Source organism: Cucurbita pepo, chromosome 15 (genome assembly GCF_057944985.1).
Source record: "Cucurbita pepo subsp. pepo isolate OVF chromosome 15, ASM5794498v1, whole genome shotgun sequence".
NCBI lineage: Eukaryota > Viridiplantae > Streptophyta > Magnoliopsida > Cucurbitales > Cucurbitaceae > Cucurbita > Cucurbita pepo.
Genome location: NC_141812.1, coordinates 1,904,868 through 1,920,332, shown reverse-complemented (window position 1 = coordinate 1,920,332; position 15,465 = coordinate 1,904,868). Strand labels below are relative to the sequence as shown.

The 15,465-nt window shown below is 36.2% G+C and overlaps 2 protein-coding genes across 7 annotated transcripts; one reads left to right on the top strand and one right to left on the bottom strand.

Annotated features, from left to right (window-relative positions):
- The first annotated feature begins 323 nt into the window (after positions 1-323).
- Positions 324-3,818, top strand: LOC111811469 (26S proteasome regulatory subunit 4 homolog B). Its single transcript, XM_023698333.2, has 6 exons — positions 324-875; positions 1,452-1,697; positions 2,532-2,701; positions 2,766-2,982; positions 3,114-3,254; positions 3,614-3,818. Exons 1-6 carry the CDS (start codon positions 396-398, stop codon positions 3,695-3,697), a joined length of 1,338 nt encoding a protein of 445 aa, XP_023554101.1. The 5' UTR covers positions 324-395; the 3' UTR covers positions 3,698-3,818.
- Positions 3,819-4,756: 938 nt separating this feature from the next.
- Positions 4,757-10,681, bottom strand: LOC111811468 (transcription factor PIF1). Of its 6 annotated transcripts, XR_015412015.1 has the most exons (10): positions 10,059-10,681; positions 9,196-9,970; positions 7,663-7,761; positions 7,504-7,569; positions 7,321-7,386; positions 7,069-7,124; positions 6,102-6,517; positions 5,385-5,466; positions 5,245-5,310; positions 4,757-4,913 (listed from the first exon to the last, which is right to left on the bottom strand). XR_015412015.1 is itself a non-coding variant. In XM_023698332.2 (8 exons), the coding sequence occupies exons 1-7, from the start codon at positions 10,145-10,147 to the stop codon at positions 5,275-5,277; spliced, it is 1,536 nt and encodes a 511-aa protein (XP_023554100.2). In that variant the 5' UTR covers positions 10,148-10,681; the 3' UTR covers positions 4,757-4,913; positions 5,245-5,274. The 6 variants fall into 6 exon arrangements, 3 of the variants coding, with proteins under 3 accessions (XP_023554100.2, XP_023554098.2, XP_023554099.2); XR_002817548.2 differs by lacking the exon at positions 7,069-7,124 and having other exon boundaries at positions 4,759-4,913; positions 6,102-6,506; positions 10,059-10,680; XR_002817547.2 differs by lacking the exon at positions 4,757-4,913 and having other exon boundaries at positions 5,012-5,310.
- Between the last annotated feature and the right edge of the window lie 4,784 nt (positions 10,682-15,465).

Here is a 15,465-nt window from a genome sequence, read left to right as displayed (position 1 = left end):
CTCAAGACCATACTAACCGTTTCAGATGTTGGCCCAAGCCCATACCAAAGGCAGGCCTAAATGAGTTCAATTACAAGCCCAATTAATGAGAGAAATTTAGATAAAGGCTAGATAAAGCCCAAATAAGCCCACCACGAGCCCAATTTCAAGGCTGTTTGTGGAGGCCCAAGCCCACACTAACAGTTTCAGATATTGGCCCAAGCCCATACCAAAGGCAGGCCTAAATGAGTCCAATTACAAGCCCAATTAACGAGAGAAATTTAGGTAAAGGCTAGAGCCCATATCAAAACACAGTGATTCTTTTCTTGTTCAATGGGTCACCGGGACTGAATATTAGCTTCAATCGGGAGCCATTTCTCGGAATCTCTCTTTTTTCTCACTTCGGATTGCAAAAAATGGGTCAGGGAACTCCAGGAGGTCTGAATCGGCAATCCCCCGGCGACCGGAAGTCGGACGCCGATAAGAAGAAAGACAAGAAGTATGAACCGGCGGCGCCGCCGACTCGAGTTGGCCGGAAACAGAGGAAGCAGAAAGGTCCGGAGGCGGCGGCTCGGCTTCCGACGGTGACGCCTCACACGAAGTGCAGGCTGAGGCTTCTGAAGCTTGAGCGTGTGAAGGATTACCTGTTAATGGAGGAGGAATTTGTCACTAATCAGGAGCGCCTTAAGCCGCAGGAGGAGAAGGCGGAGGAGGATCGCTCGAAGGTCGATGATCTGAGAGGATCTCCCATGAGTGTTGGGAATTTGGAGGAGTTGATTGATGAGAATCATGCGATCGTTTCCTCTTCTGTCGGACCGGAGTATTACGTTGGTATTATGTCTTTTGTTGATAAAGATCAGCTTGAGCCTGGGTGTGCAATTTTGATGCATAATAAGGTACAAGGCTTTTGGTTTCTATTTGAAGATTTTGTTGAATTCTCTCTTGTTAAGTTCTTCTTGGCGTTTGATTTCGTGTTGGAAGTTGATTTCATTTCATTTCCTTTTGGTGTATAGATTGTATGCTTCTGTTAGTAAAAGGGGTAGTGTATGTTGCAATTTAGAGGCTTTCTTCTAATATGGATGAGACCGTAATGTGGTAGGCATTGAATTTCTTAGATTTGTTATTGAAGAAGAAGGAAGTGGGAATGGCTACAAATGTAGATGGTATCCTAAGTGTAGTAATCTGGATTCAGTTCATATAATGCTTCATTACATCATTCTGTGATTTATATATGTTCAAGTTTCGTCAGTCATTTCCCACTTTTATGTGTAGTTCTGATATTGTTAATCTCTTGGATGAACTGTAAAGCTTATCTTTGAACTTTGAGGTGTTGTAGTTGGATATATGTGATGAAACTACATAGATAGTTGGCGTGTTATATGGCATTATGCACGTCTTTTAGTTTGTTTCTTACGAGTATGATCAAGGCATTGGTTGATCATTTTGCCAACCGTCAACGGTTTGTTTTCTAGGTACTTTCCGTGGTTGGACTTCTCCAAGATGAGGTTGATCCAATGGTGTCTGTGATGAAAGTTGAGAAGGCCCCTTTAGAGTCATATGCTGATATTGGTGGATTGGATGCTCAAATACAAGAGATTAAAGAAGCTGTTGAGTTGCCTCTGACCCATCCTGAGTTATATGAGGACATAGGTATTAGGCCACCTAAAGGTGTGATTCTGTACGGGGAGCCAGGAACAGGCAAGACTTTGCTTGCAAAGGTGAATGTTTATTCTTTTTTCCCCCTTCAAAACTTTGATGTCCATCGTTCAGTAGATTTATAACCTGTTCTGTTTGAAGTTGAAGTCTCGTTTATGTAAACTTTAATCATTTAGTGTAACAGCACCGCTAGCAGATATTGTCCTTTTTGGGCTTTCCCTTTTGGGCTTCCCTTCAAGGTTTTTATTACGTGTCTCCCCGATGTGGGATCTTACAATCCACCTCCCTTGAGGGCCCAGCGTCCTTGTTGGCACACCGCTCAGTGTCTGGCTTTGATACCATTTGTAATAGCTCAAGCCCACCACTAGCGGATATTGTCCTCTTTGGGCTTTCCCTTTCGGGCTTCCCCTCAAGGTTTTTAAAACGTGCCTGCTAGGGAGAGATTTTCACCCCCTTATGAGGAATGTTTCGTTCTCCTCTCCAACCGATGTGGGATCTTACAATCCACCTCCCTTGAGGGCCCAGCGTCCTCGCTGGTACACCGCTTGGTGTCTGGCTCTGATACCATTTGTAACAGCTCAAGTCCACTACTAGCAGATATTGTCCTCTTTGGCTTTCCCTTTTGGGCTTTCCCTCAAGGTTTTTAAAATGCGTCTGCTCGAGAGTGGTTTCCACACCCTTATAAGAAATGTTTCGTTTTCCTCTTCAACCGATGTGGGATCTCACATTTATACTAGCTTTTTTTAGGTTCTCTTCAAACTACAAAATCAATTTTTAAATTGGATGCTATCAGTTAAATTCATGCTATGTGTCCATAATTGACAATTCTTGTCAGAACTACTATGCATAGGTACAAATTTTCTTTGACTTTGTAAACCACATTTTCCCTCTTGTAGGCAGTGGCGAACTCAACTTCAGCCACTTTCTTGCGTGTGGTTGGGAGTGAACTGATCCAGAAATACTTGGGAGATGGTCCAAAGTTAGTGAGGGAACTCTTCAGGGTTGCTGATGATCTCTCACCTTCCATTGTTTTTATTGATGAGATCGATGCTGTTGGCACAAAAAGGTCAGTTGTTTTACACTCATTTTATAAAAGAAGATTGTGTTGTCCTGATTCATACTCCGTGCAGGTATGATGCTCACTCCGGAGGTGAACGTGAGATCCAACGGACAATGTTGGAATTACTCAACCAATTGGATGGTTTTGATTCTAGAGGAGATGTTAAAGTGATACTTGCTACAAACAGAATCGAAAGTCTCGACCCAGCTTTGCTTCGACCAGGCCGAATAGACAGGAAGATTGAGTTTCCCTTGCCTGACATAAAGACCAGGAGGCGTATTTTTCAGGTCTAGTTTTCAATTCAAAGCATGTTAATGTTGAAGCTGTGCTGTAACTTACACCATTTAATAGTTCGGGTTGATTAGATATTTAAAGGTCTTTCTTCTTTGTCTAACAACTTGAGAACTCTGATTTGCAGATACACACATCAAGGATGACATTGGCAGATGATGTCAACTTAGAGGAATTTGTTATGACAAAAGATGAATTCTCTGGTGCTGATATAAAGGCCATATGTACTGAAGCTGGGCTGCTTGCTTTGAGAGAACGACGTATGAAGGTAAGAGCTCCCCGAGTTTCTAAATGAATTATGATACAAGAAAACTTTTCCCCTTCAATGATCTAGTAACGACCGACCCTTAAATGAATTATGAACAACGTATGAAGTTTTCGGACTATCATATGTCATGACCAACAAAATGGGGGGATCGAATAGTATAGGGTCAGTTGTAGTAAGCTTTAAAAAAACGCAAGATCTTTAGATATCGGTGATTAAGCTCCAAGTTTTGGACTATCATCATATGTCACGACCGACAGAACGGGGATCGAACAGTCTATCCCGAGTCCGTTTTGTGTACTGTTACTCTTGGAGTTGAATGGCTGTTGCTTAAGTTGTTCTTTGGTTGTGTTTTGCATCAGGTTACACATGCGGACTTCAAGAAGGCAAAGGAGAAGGTTATGTACAAGAAAAAAGAAGGCGTGCCAGAAGGCCTGTATATGTGATGAAGATTATGGTTAGTGTGTGCTTGAAACAACTATTCGAAATATGTCTTCTTTCTTCACATTTTGGAGTTGGTAATACTCTCTGTTCTCTAGTTTTAATCAATATATGTGTGTTTTTTCAGTAGCCTTTGTTGGATATGTACTTTCCTTTGTTCTCCAAACTCACCTTACAAGCCTTTTGAACTTGAAAGCCTCAATTTTGAAGATGATCATTAATTTCGTTCATGGTTGAAATGGGCATCCTCTCAGACGATCACTTATGGTTTTGAAGAACTTTTAATTAATGGTTTCATTTTTCAGTATAGTTTTTATTTTAGCTGAGATATATATATATATATACTATAAAATGGGGTGGGGCATATATATACCGGGAATATGATCTCCATTCCCTATATATAACGGGGAGGGACGAGGTAGGGATTGAACGGGTTCGTGGGTAGGGACTAGGTAGGGATTGAACGGGTTCGTGGGTAGGGACGAGGTAGGGATTGAACGGGTTCGTGGGTAGGGACGGGATAGAGATGTACAACATGATTTCCATTCCTAACCTCGTTTAGCTAAGGAGCAATAGCCAACTTCAAACCTACGATTTTTACTAATGATGTTCACATTGAAAACCAATTGAAGTGTTCTCGCATAGAATTTATTTCTAGCAAGATGAACAACACAAACCATTTGTCTCAACTTAAATTTGGAGTTATATAGGGTTTAGGGTTAGTTTTGAAAGCTACAAAAAAAAAAATTAATAATAATAATAACTTTTGTTCTTGGAATGTCCCCAAGAAATCGAAATGGAGGAAACAGCATAAATTTCAAGAACTGAAAACTAAAAACAATAACTAAATAAGGTGTTAGTTGTTTTTATTGAAAAAGAAAAATTAAGAAACACAAAATGAAAACATTACGAAATGAAACAAATGAAAAATGAAAACATTATTCTTTAATAATAAGTCATAAGTCAAGAAAAGAAAATCAAGAATGCATAACAAAAAACATTAAACTTAGACGTGGTTAACCTAGAAAATCGAATATGTTAAATACTTATTATATCTATATATATCTAGTCTATGATTCTCACTTCAAAATTTATATCTATATATATAGTCTATGATTCTCACTTCAAAATCCAAATTAAATTCTCTTGGTTCACCTTAGTCTTCTCTTCACCAGCACTTGCCTTCTTCCTCTTCCCCTTCCCCTTTCCTCTTTCAATGCTCTAAAACAAAGACAAAAAAAGAAAAAAGAAAACCAGGTGAGACGAAATAATATCAAGCCATTTCCAAGAGTTCCAAGCAGGTCATTGCAATTTGCAAGTGCACAAAACTCCATGAACTCACACAGAATTTTCCCATAGTTCAAGACCAAACCTGCTCCTCTCCCTTCTTTCAACAAACTCATTATCAACACTAATGTTTCAATCACTAATATTCATAGCATACACAGTCTCAACAAGTCACATCTAGCTGATCTGTTGAGTGTGGTTATGTGTAAGAACTATGCATAATTTACATGTCAACCTGTGTTATGTTATTGTAATCAAACTCTACCTAGCTACAAAATTTTGCAGGCATGGAGGCCTATCCAGGACATTCCATGCTTCCTCCAATTTCAGCCTGCAATCAAATCATACAAAGTCGAGATTAGAGTAGCGAATCAAACAAGAAAAACGTTCACATTGAAAGCTTACATGGATCCATGGTGGGGCTTCCTGGTTCGTGATTGTCGATGTTTTCAAGTCCCCCACTATTTTGTTGATTGGCTGGTTGATTCTGTGAAAGAATTGTTTGTTTAAATGGTACTGAAAAAAATTGCTAAAACCACCCACCATCCACACCAAAATTCCCTATTTATAATCATCCCATAAATTACAAATGAAATAGAAATAAAAAGAGCAATAAGACAAAGTATGGAATGGAAAGAGTATTAAATGAATACAAGATATTATTTGCATGTAATAAAAGGTCAAATATGGTACCTAAATATCTAAATATTTGACTATAGTAAAATGTCAATTATGGTACCTATGATAAACCGTAATAGAAGGCTACATATCTTTAACCGATACCCAGCTGGTTGTAAGTAGCAATAACTATTTAAAGAGCTATAATCATACCACAGTTTCGTCGCACAACATACAGAGTTGATCTAGGAACAGGAGAGAAAATGCAAAGAGCACTTCAGACAGGTATGGTTTCAATTTAATATATCGATAACTTCAGACAGGTATGGTTTCAATTTAATATATAGCTTTTATAAGATATATTCACATATTATATATGACTATCTACCGTATATATTTTTATATTATTTTACTATAAACAGTGGTTTACCATTTTCATATATAATTTTACTATTTTTAACGGTCGAATAATAAAGACTAACAAAGAGATTAGGGGCTAGATACCTGTCGGGAAGGCTGTGATACTGCGGCTGGCGCGGCCGCAGGCATCTGTTGGGAACCAAGAAACTGCTGATAGCCATCGAGTGAACTTGAGGCCCCTGGCGGGTTTATATTTTTCATTCCTGGTAAGCTGTGCAATTGATTCGACTGATTTGTTTCTTGAATTCTTGAATTCTGATGCGCCATATTGAAGGCTGGGAATGAGAAAGTTGGGCCAAGTTGAGCAGTTCCAGATTGCCTTGGAAACATTGGCCCAGCTAACATGTTGGGGTATGGCATCATGGGACGGTTCACACCTGTTTCCATGCCCATGCCCATGCCCATTCCAAGTCCCATTCCCATTGGCGGCATGAATTGTTGGACCCCAGGAAACATCATGGGCACCATACCACATCCCATGGACATTATCTGCATAGAAACTGGTCAATATTCGTATTACTTATCATGCATACTGTACCACGTTTGTCATGCTACAACCAACATTTTCACCAAAGTTTTATCAGATTCTATGGGGAAATCATCAGGCAGATGTGAGTCCCATCCCCAAGCTTTTGATCACAATTATGCAAACTCGGTAATATCAAAAGAGGTAGAATACTCCCCTGCAAGTGTGAGATCCTACATCGGTTGGGAAGGAGAACGAAGCATTTTTTATAAGTGTGTGGAAACCTCTTCAAGTATTTTAAAAACCTTGAGGTGAAGTCCGAAAAGGAAAGCCCAAAGAGAAATATTTGCTAGCAATAGGCTTTGGCTGTTATAAATGGTATTAGAGTCAGACACCGGGCGATGTGTCTGCTATAAGACTAAGCCCCAAAGAGAGTAGACACGAGGCAGTGTGCTAGCAAGAAGCTGGGCCCCGAAGGGGGTGGATTGTGAAATCCTACATCGATTAGGGAGGAGAACGAAATATTCTAAACCTAGAAATGATACATGACAGTAGTAGAGTAGAGGAACAAACACTGATAAATACCGATGATGAAAGGAAAAAACCATAAGGGTCACAAGTGCTCCATGCAAATCTTCAGACTGAATAGAAGTGAGATGTCAAATAAAGCCAGCAAAAATCCAATTATAGTCAACTCCATCCAAAGTAGATGTATTCATACTTGAAATAAAGAACATGAGTAAACCCAAATGGTCAAGTGTTAGTACCCTCACTACTAAATAGCACGAAAATGTATGCCCAACGTTATTTTGAGTAAACATGGGAGAGGTAACCAACCTGAACTTGCAACTGAAGTGACTTCAAGTACTCAATGGCCTCATCCAACATTGAAGCTTTGTCTACCTGAAATTTGAGAAAATATTAACCAAATCTCAGTGAACAAAGAAAAATGGGAAGAAATAATTTGATCTACGCACTGATTTCAGGGGTTGGAAATTGTCTCGCTAATTGGATATGCACCTTGTTACACCGAGGTATGAGCTCCTGCAAAGCTTTCATCTTTTCATTTATCCTATCTCTTCTTCTCTGTAATGTAGGGATGTTTTCCATGAACAGACGAATAACAAAAACACAGAAGAAGCTACACTGTCCTTTATATAACAGCAGCAAATTACTCACTCGCTCAGAGAGATTATGGACCTCAGCAGCACGAGATCTTTTTGTAGAGGTTGATCCACGAGCTTGCTTCTTCACATCAGTAGCTTCGAACTCAACGTCCTTTGGCAAATGTTTATAAAGTTAACACTTTTAATGAGGCCTTGAAAAGCTAGAAAGTGGCACCAAAGCAGTAGCCCCCATCAAGCATGAGCATCCGAATTTATATGCGCAGAAGAAGCACGCAAGAATCCACTCATAGTTCAATATTTCAGAGCCACAGCAACGGCATGTACATAAATTCTGAAAACTATGTATTTATTACATTCACAAAGTCTGAAGTTCACCCCTAGGAGATATTTGTCTCTTCAAATTTTCCTTTAAAAAATGTGTATGCTAGGGAGAGGTTCTCATGTCCTTGTAAACAATATTTCGTTCTCCTCCCCAATCGATATGGGATCTCCCAATCCACCCCTTTTGGGACACAGCGTTCTTGCTGACACACCGTCTCATGTCCACCCCTTCGAGGCTCAGCCTCCCCAACGACAGACACGTTTTAAAAATCTTGAGGGAAAGCCCAAAAGAAAAAGTCCAAAAAAACCATATCTATTAGCAATTGGCTTGAGTTGTTCAATTAAGAATAGTAGTATCATTGGATTGGATTTGTTTGCAAAATTCTTCTGGACATATTTTTAACTAATTGGACTAGTTTCACAGGTTTTAATTCTAAGAGTATAATAAAATATATACAACAATCCCTCAATACAAAAAAAAAAATTCTTAGAGCTTTATCATCAGCATCATTACTCTGCATCCTAAAAAAATCCAGTAACCACCAAACTCTCTACCCTCTGAAAGGAAACTTTCAACAGCTATTAAGAATAACCTCTGATCCAGAAATTGTCATTTTTTTCATTTCTACTGACATTGCTATTATTGCTATTCCTTAAATACGACCACAAGTAAGATTCTTAGTTAACAATAAATGGGTATGGAGATTCAAACCTCTGAGCTGGAACGTACCATTTCCATCTTAGCTAAACATTTTGGACTTTTCTAGATGAACACCCTAAAACTTCTAATATATGCAGCAATCTTAGTATTTGTTTTATTTGATATGTTAATTTATACCAAAAACTAATATGGGTTTTTTTACTGATTCAATATATAAAATTCATCTAATCTAAAATTTTACAAAGTGATAGCATTGTTTTCTTTTTTCTCTTTTCTTTTTTCAGCTGAACAACACACGAAATTCTAAAAGAAATTGATGATATGCATCTTAATCATGCTGCTAAATGCTACAAATATCCTTTCAAAAAACACCAATATATATATATATATATATGTTCTATATGGTCCGGTAATTTTCATAAGGTATATGGTGGAAATCATTATCCGTAATCATATAATATATTCTATCAATCATGAGAATCAATGGGAAACATCCTCTCAAAAGAAGAAAAATAAGGAATGAAAGGGACATAAAATCAAAAAGAAAAAAAAAAAAAAAAAGTTCAATAACGCCAGATTAACCGAGTTTGTAGGAAGACTCACCGGGCTGTAGCATTGGTAGTCGGAATCATCCATTTCTTTTCCTTTCCGCTTCCGGTCCTCAAGACTCATCGTCCTTTGAATCGATTCTGTTTCACCACCTATCATCTTCATCAGCCCTACACCATTACCAGTCGATGTAGCCGCTACTCCACCACCGCTCATAACCGCGCAGGCTAAATCACCGATTGATGCATCGGCCGTAGCCGTCCTCCGTAATTCCGAATCCGTAGATTCGAGCGTCAACACCGTTGTGTTGCTCGAAGTCGAACCAACCACCGGAGATTCTCTTAGTATGCTCTTCGAATTCGACGGAGGAGATTCGACCGGAGGTATGAACCTCGAGAAGCGTCCGAAATTATTTACCTCTGTTTCCGGTTCCGTTCTTCTCATTGGTGGTATTGGCGGCCGAGCAGCCATCGTTGAAGTCGCCGTCGTCGTTAACGGCTGAAACTCCACGCCATGACTAGTACGAATTTGAGAAGAAACGCCATCGTTTTGCTCAATACTCTGAGGATCCGAATGATAGAGGAGTTCATTGCAGAAGCTATTCTCCAAGGTAGAATCATCGACAAGAGGATAATGAAGCCACGAAATCATTTCGTCTTCCTGCATGAAAAGCTGCGGTGGTTCATCTTGTTGCAAAGGTTGATTATCTCCACTCGTAATTTGCTCGGCGGTTGTTGAAGGTGGGGATTTCGTTCTAGATTTCTGGTTCTGATTTTGCATAATCACCTGCCCGTTCTGCCAAAGAAGTTCCATAACCTCGCCGTCTGACCTGTTTTTAAAGTATCCGGCCTCGCATCCATCAAACTAATCTCGAATCGAGAAACAATAAAGAAATAAAGAAACAAACAAACACTCACATGGAAGATGTTTTGAAGCGCAATTGCACGGAAGAATTAGAAAGCGAGAAATCTTCGTCCCTCTCGAAATCAGGAACGCAGTGATTCATCCTCTTTTCTAGACAACTCAAGTAATTACTGACGACTTCCAGAAAACAACAAAACCAAATTCCTGAATCAACAAGAAGTCGAATCCGTTCAACAGTTAATTACGTCTTCTGACGCTCTGAAACCGCATCAAAACAAATTCCAGAATCAATAAAAGGCCTCCCAAGTCCTTGAACTCTCTCTACAAATTACTCTCGAGAAAGTTCTTATTTCGTCTGTTTCCCAAACGTACTGCCGTTTTTCCATGGCCGTTCAAATTGTTTGTTGTCTTTCATGGTTGCTCATAGTTGCTTACAAACTGCTCTAATGGTAAGATAAACGCAGAAACCACTAACCAGAGCTCTGGTTGGGCCTTTTGCCTGCAAAACTTTGCTTGTCGTGTGAATGTGAAAGCTCTTCGCTGCCGTCTCTCTCCGGGATAAGCTCTCTCTCTCCTCCCCTCCCTCTCTCTCTTCTGTGCTGAATAAAGAGAACGGAAAAGGACGAGTTGGGGTTTTGACAGTTATGCGCCCAAATCAATGTACTCTCTTTCCCGAAGAGCATTTTTCTTTTTAAACAAAAATAAATAAATTATTTCAATGTTTTAAAATATTATCATTTACTTATTATCATTATGGGCTAATGGCACGTCACCAAGTTTTTATGCTCCCCAAAATGTCTCGTATCAATGGAGATAGTATTACTTAATTATAAACTCATAATCATTTCTTAAATTAGCCGATGTGGGACTTTCATCCAACAAACATGAGATCTCACAATTCACCCTCTTCCAAGCCTAGTGTCTTTGCTGACACTCGTTTCTCTCTCTAATCGATGTGGAATCTCATAATTCAAAGTCCAAAAAGAACAATATCTGCGAGTAGTGCGCTTGGATTGTTACAAATGGTATCAGAACTAGACATGGGATACATGGAACTAATTGTAACGACCTAATCCGCTCCGTAGATAGTCTTACGAAGGATAAAGGCGACATTAGTGTCGAAGAGGAAGGGCAAGTTCAAAAATCATGCACCCACTTGTTGCATGGAGGACAAATCAGCTTGATGTTAGCGACTGATTCAAAAACGAAGTCCTCTATTGAAAAAACCTTATAAGAATTGAAAGTCGGCTCAATCATAAAAACTCAATGTCTGAAATGACTTTTGTTGGTCTGTAGTTATATTCTTCACTCTTAGAAGCGAAAAATAAGTAACTTGATCATGTCGTATCCTGATCCGAATTTTGAACATGAATAGTTATAGTATTGTAGCTTTCAGTCTTAGAAGCGAGAAATATGTAACCCGATCAATGGCGGGGTCATCAAGTGCCGAATTCTAAATATGGGTCATTATAGTATTGCAATCTTCACTGTTTGAAACGAGAAATAAGTAACCTGACCATGTTGCAAGAAAATGTCGGGATTATCAGGAATCAAATTCTGGATATAGATCATTATAGTGCGGTAGTCTTCACTCTTAAAAACGAGGAATAAATAACCAGACCATATCGCACGGAAATGTTGGAATTATTAAGGGTTAGAATCATGATCCGGCACAAACCGAAAAGAACCTTAATCCAACACAATCCTTCAAGTACGGTGTTTATGTATTGTCGGTGAAAGGGCTGATTTATCCATAATTTTCTAGCTGTTCGGGTGATTCGCAGAGCACGGTGCAATTAAATGAAGTGGAGTATGGATGGTCCACGACGAAGTAAATAAGTGATGTGGGAATTAAACGGGACCAACAGCGGGTGCACGTGGACCTAGAAAGAGAGAGAGGCAGAGGATAATTATTGGTGGGGACAATATTTTATTATGCAAAAAAATAAAAATGTATGGGAAAATACGTGTACAGATGAAGACTCCTAATATAGGCAATCGGGAGAGTCATGAATAGAGACGAAAGTTGGCCATAGTGATCCGAGAGTTCTGTGTAGAAGAGCTCTCACTCAACGAATCAAAGACACGTCGGAGATAACAAGCTGATGACTCTCAAGAGCTCTTATCGACGGAGTCGTTTGGCACCTCGATGTCAACTCATCACATCCTGAAGTTGACGAAGGTCCCAAGAGTTCGGTTGTTCGCCGATTCAAATGGTACGTCGTGCCTGGTTAAATTTTTAGAAAACTATAAAATTACATACTTGCTTGTCGAGCTAAATAAGTAACGAGCACACCGAACAACAAAATTTCAAGTTGGTTCGTGGAAGTTGACATTTTTTTGGTCGGGTCAACCCGACCAACTCGTAAATAGGTTTACAATCCAATCTTACTCTATTCTACCATACTTGTAAGATTATTATAAAGATTAAGAATATTTAACGTTTATAACTGATATTAGTGATGCATTATCACTTGTGAATGTTTGATATTTAAGTTTTAAAATAATTCTTAAAAGAAACCCGATAACTTAGCCCGAAAATAAAAGGTTGTGAACTATAATTACGTTGATCGGGTCACCAACTTAATCCAATTTGAATATACCCCTAATTTCAATTTTTTAATGACCTAAAATACTTTTAGTCTGAAAAGTTCTAGACAGTCAGGTCTCTAAATAACCTGACCGTTATTTTTTTATTAAAAAAATATTTTAATTATTAAATATACGTTTCAATTTATACCTTATCTCAAAAATATCGTTTTAATAATATCCTTAAAACTTTTTTTAAAAAATTAAAATATCCTATTATTAGTTTCACACTTTTTTAAAAAATATCAAACTTTTTTAAAAAAAATATAATAATTTAACTTTCAAAAGTTAGTTTTTAGAACTTTTTAAAAAAATTCAAAAATAAATACTTACAAAATTTCAAAAATTACATTAAAAAAATAAAAAAATTGTTGACAGTTTTCGTCTATGATAATAATTTTTTTTTATAAAATTAAGGGATTATTGTTATTTTTTTAAAAAAAATAAAGGATATTAATGAATTATTTTAAATTTTAAGAGTATTTTTAAACAAAATATTGACGGGTTATATTAATTTTTTAAACTTTAAGGGATTTATTATTTTTTAATTATTATTTAAATTATATATTTTTATTTGTCCGTTAGGAATATAATTATTTATTATATCCACATTATGAGTAATTTAAAGTATTGATTTTATTACCATAAAATAATACTGAATTTATTGAAACGACGTTTAATTATTATATATATATTTTTTGTAATTGTGATAACGTTGTTTATAAATTATATAAGTCCACTTGCATCCGAAATAATAATTTTTTAAATAATGAAATAGATATTTGATATAGCATCAAAATATTGAGTTTATTGGCAATTTCCAAAAAAAAATTATAATAAGCATATTTCGTGTTCTTTCTTAAGGGCTAAGTATTCCAAATATTGTATTCGGGTTTGGGCAATTGGTCGATTTTGTTCATACATTTTAATACCGAGCAATTTAATATCGCATATTCTTATTATCACGAGTTCATAATGAAAAACGAGTGCAAACATGAATGGACCTTTTTACACGAAACTATATATTGAATAATTCTAGCACGACACGAAGCCTCAAACTACTGAATACATAGGGCACTGTCCTTGGTTTGCCACCAACGAAACGGTGTTCTTGAAAACCTATTTCGAATATGGAAAAATGGGTTGTAAACCCTTTTAGATCGTTCTATTCATACTTGAAAAGACCGAATCAGTTCGCTGATCCTATCCCATCACAAGCACCTACGATATCATGATCATATTACTTGTATTTTCGTCTAGCAAATCACTAGTACGCTATTTGTTAGTGATGGTGAATTTTTTACTGTTGAGATGTCTGCATCTGCAAAGTTATTATTATTATTATTTATTTTTAATATTTTTTTTGTTCCTCTCTTAATTTTCTTTTTTTATTTTTTTATTTAAAAAATAAAAAACTCACTGGAGATATTTGTCAGTGAAAAGACATTTTCAGTGAAAAGACAGGATCAGGATCCGTGGGTTGATTTCATCCCATAGCCAGCACCTACAATATCATGATCATATTCCCCTATATTTTAGTTTAACAAATCAGGGGTAAGATATTTGTCAGGTGAATTTTGACGGTTAAGATGTTTATTATTTTATTATTTATTTTTAATTTCTATTTTTTACTTTTCCTCTTTTTACTTTCTTTTTTACTTTTTTTATTTTTTATTGTCAAGTGAATTTTGACGGTTCAAATGTTCTAACAAATCACTGATAAGATATTTGTCAGTGAATTTTGACGGATGTATATTATTTTATTATTTATTTTTAATTTCTATTTTTATTTTTACTCTTTTACTTTCTTTTTTACTTTTTCTATTATAGATGAATTCTGACTGTTCTAACCAATCACTAGATATTTGTAAACGATTATTTATTATTTTATTATTTATTTTTAATTTCTTTTACTTTTTCTCTTTTACTTTTTTTTTATTATTATTGTTGAGTGAATTCTGACCGTTCAGATGTTCTAGTAAATCACTGATAAAATATTTGTCAGGTGAATTCTGACCGTTCAGATGTTATTTTATTATTTATTTTTAATTTCTTTTTTAAATTTTTCCTCTTTTACTTTCTTTTTACTTTTTTTTATTGTCAGGTGAATTCTGACTGACTGTTTAGATGCTTATTATTTTATTATTTCTGTTTAATTTCTTTTTTTACTTTTCCTCTTATACTTTCTTTTTTACTTATTCTCACGGTTCACATGTTCTAGCAAATTACTAGTAAGATATTTATCATGTGGAATCTTGACTTAGATGTTTATTATTTTATTATTTCTTTTTAATTTCTTTTTTTACTTTTCCTTTTTTACTTTCTATTTTTACTTATTGTGACAGTTTAGATGTTCTAGCAAATCAAGATATTTGTTAGATGGATTCTGACGGTTAAGTGTATATTATTTTATTATTTCTTTTTAATTTCTTTTTTTACTTTTCCTCTTCTACTTTCTTTTTTTACTTATTGTCACGGTTCACATGTCTATCAAATCACTCGTAAGATATTTGTCAAGTGAATTCTGACAGATGTTTATTATTTTGTTATTTCTTTTTAATTTCTTTTTTTTACTTTTTCTCTCTTACTTTCTTTTTTTTAATTCTGACGGTTCAGATGTTCTAGTAAATCACTAGTAATATATTTGTTAGGTGGATTAATGTATATTATTTTATTATTTATTTTTAATTTCTTTTTTTACTTTTCCTCTTCTACTTTTTTTTAATGTATATTATTTTATTATTTATTTTTAATTTCTTTTTTTACTTTTCCTCTTCTACTTTTTTTTTTTTTTTTTTTACTTATTTATTGTCACGATTCACATGTTCTATCAAATCACTAGTAAGATATTTGTCCGTGAATTCTGATTGT

Coding starts and splice junctions, on each gene's coding strand:
- LOC111811469 (XM_023698333.2), top strand. CDS start 396: ATGGGTCAGGGAACTCCAGGAGGTCTGAATCGGCAATCCCCCGGCGAC. Junction 1,698..2,531: donor GCAAGACTTTGCTTGCAAAG/GTGAATGTTTAT, acceptor TCCCTCTTGTAG/GCAGTGGCGAACTCAACTTC. Junction 2,702..2,765: donor GATGCTGTTGGCACAAAAAG/GTCAGTTGTTTT, acceptor TACTCCGTGCAG/GTATGATGCTCACTCCGGAG.
- LOC111811468 (XM_023698330.2), bottom strand. CDS start 10,147: ATGAATCACTGCGTTCCTGATTTCGAGAGGGACGAAGATTTCTCGCTT. Junction 9,971..10,058: donor CGCTTCAAAACATCTTCCAT/GTGAGTGTTTGT, acceptor CTTTAAAAACAG/GTCAGACGGCGAGGTTATGG. Junction 5,467..6,101: donor TATCACAGCCTTCCCGACAG/GTATCTAGCCCC, acceptor ATTCTTTCACAG/AATCAACCAGCCAATCAACA.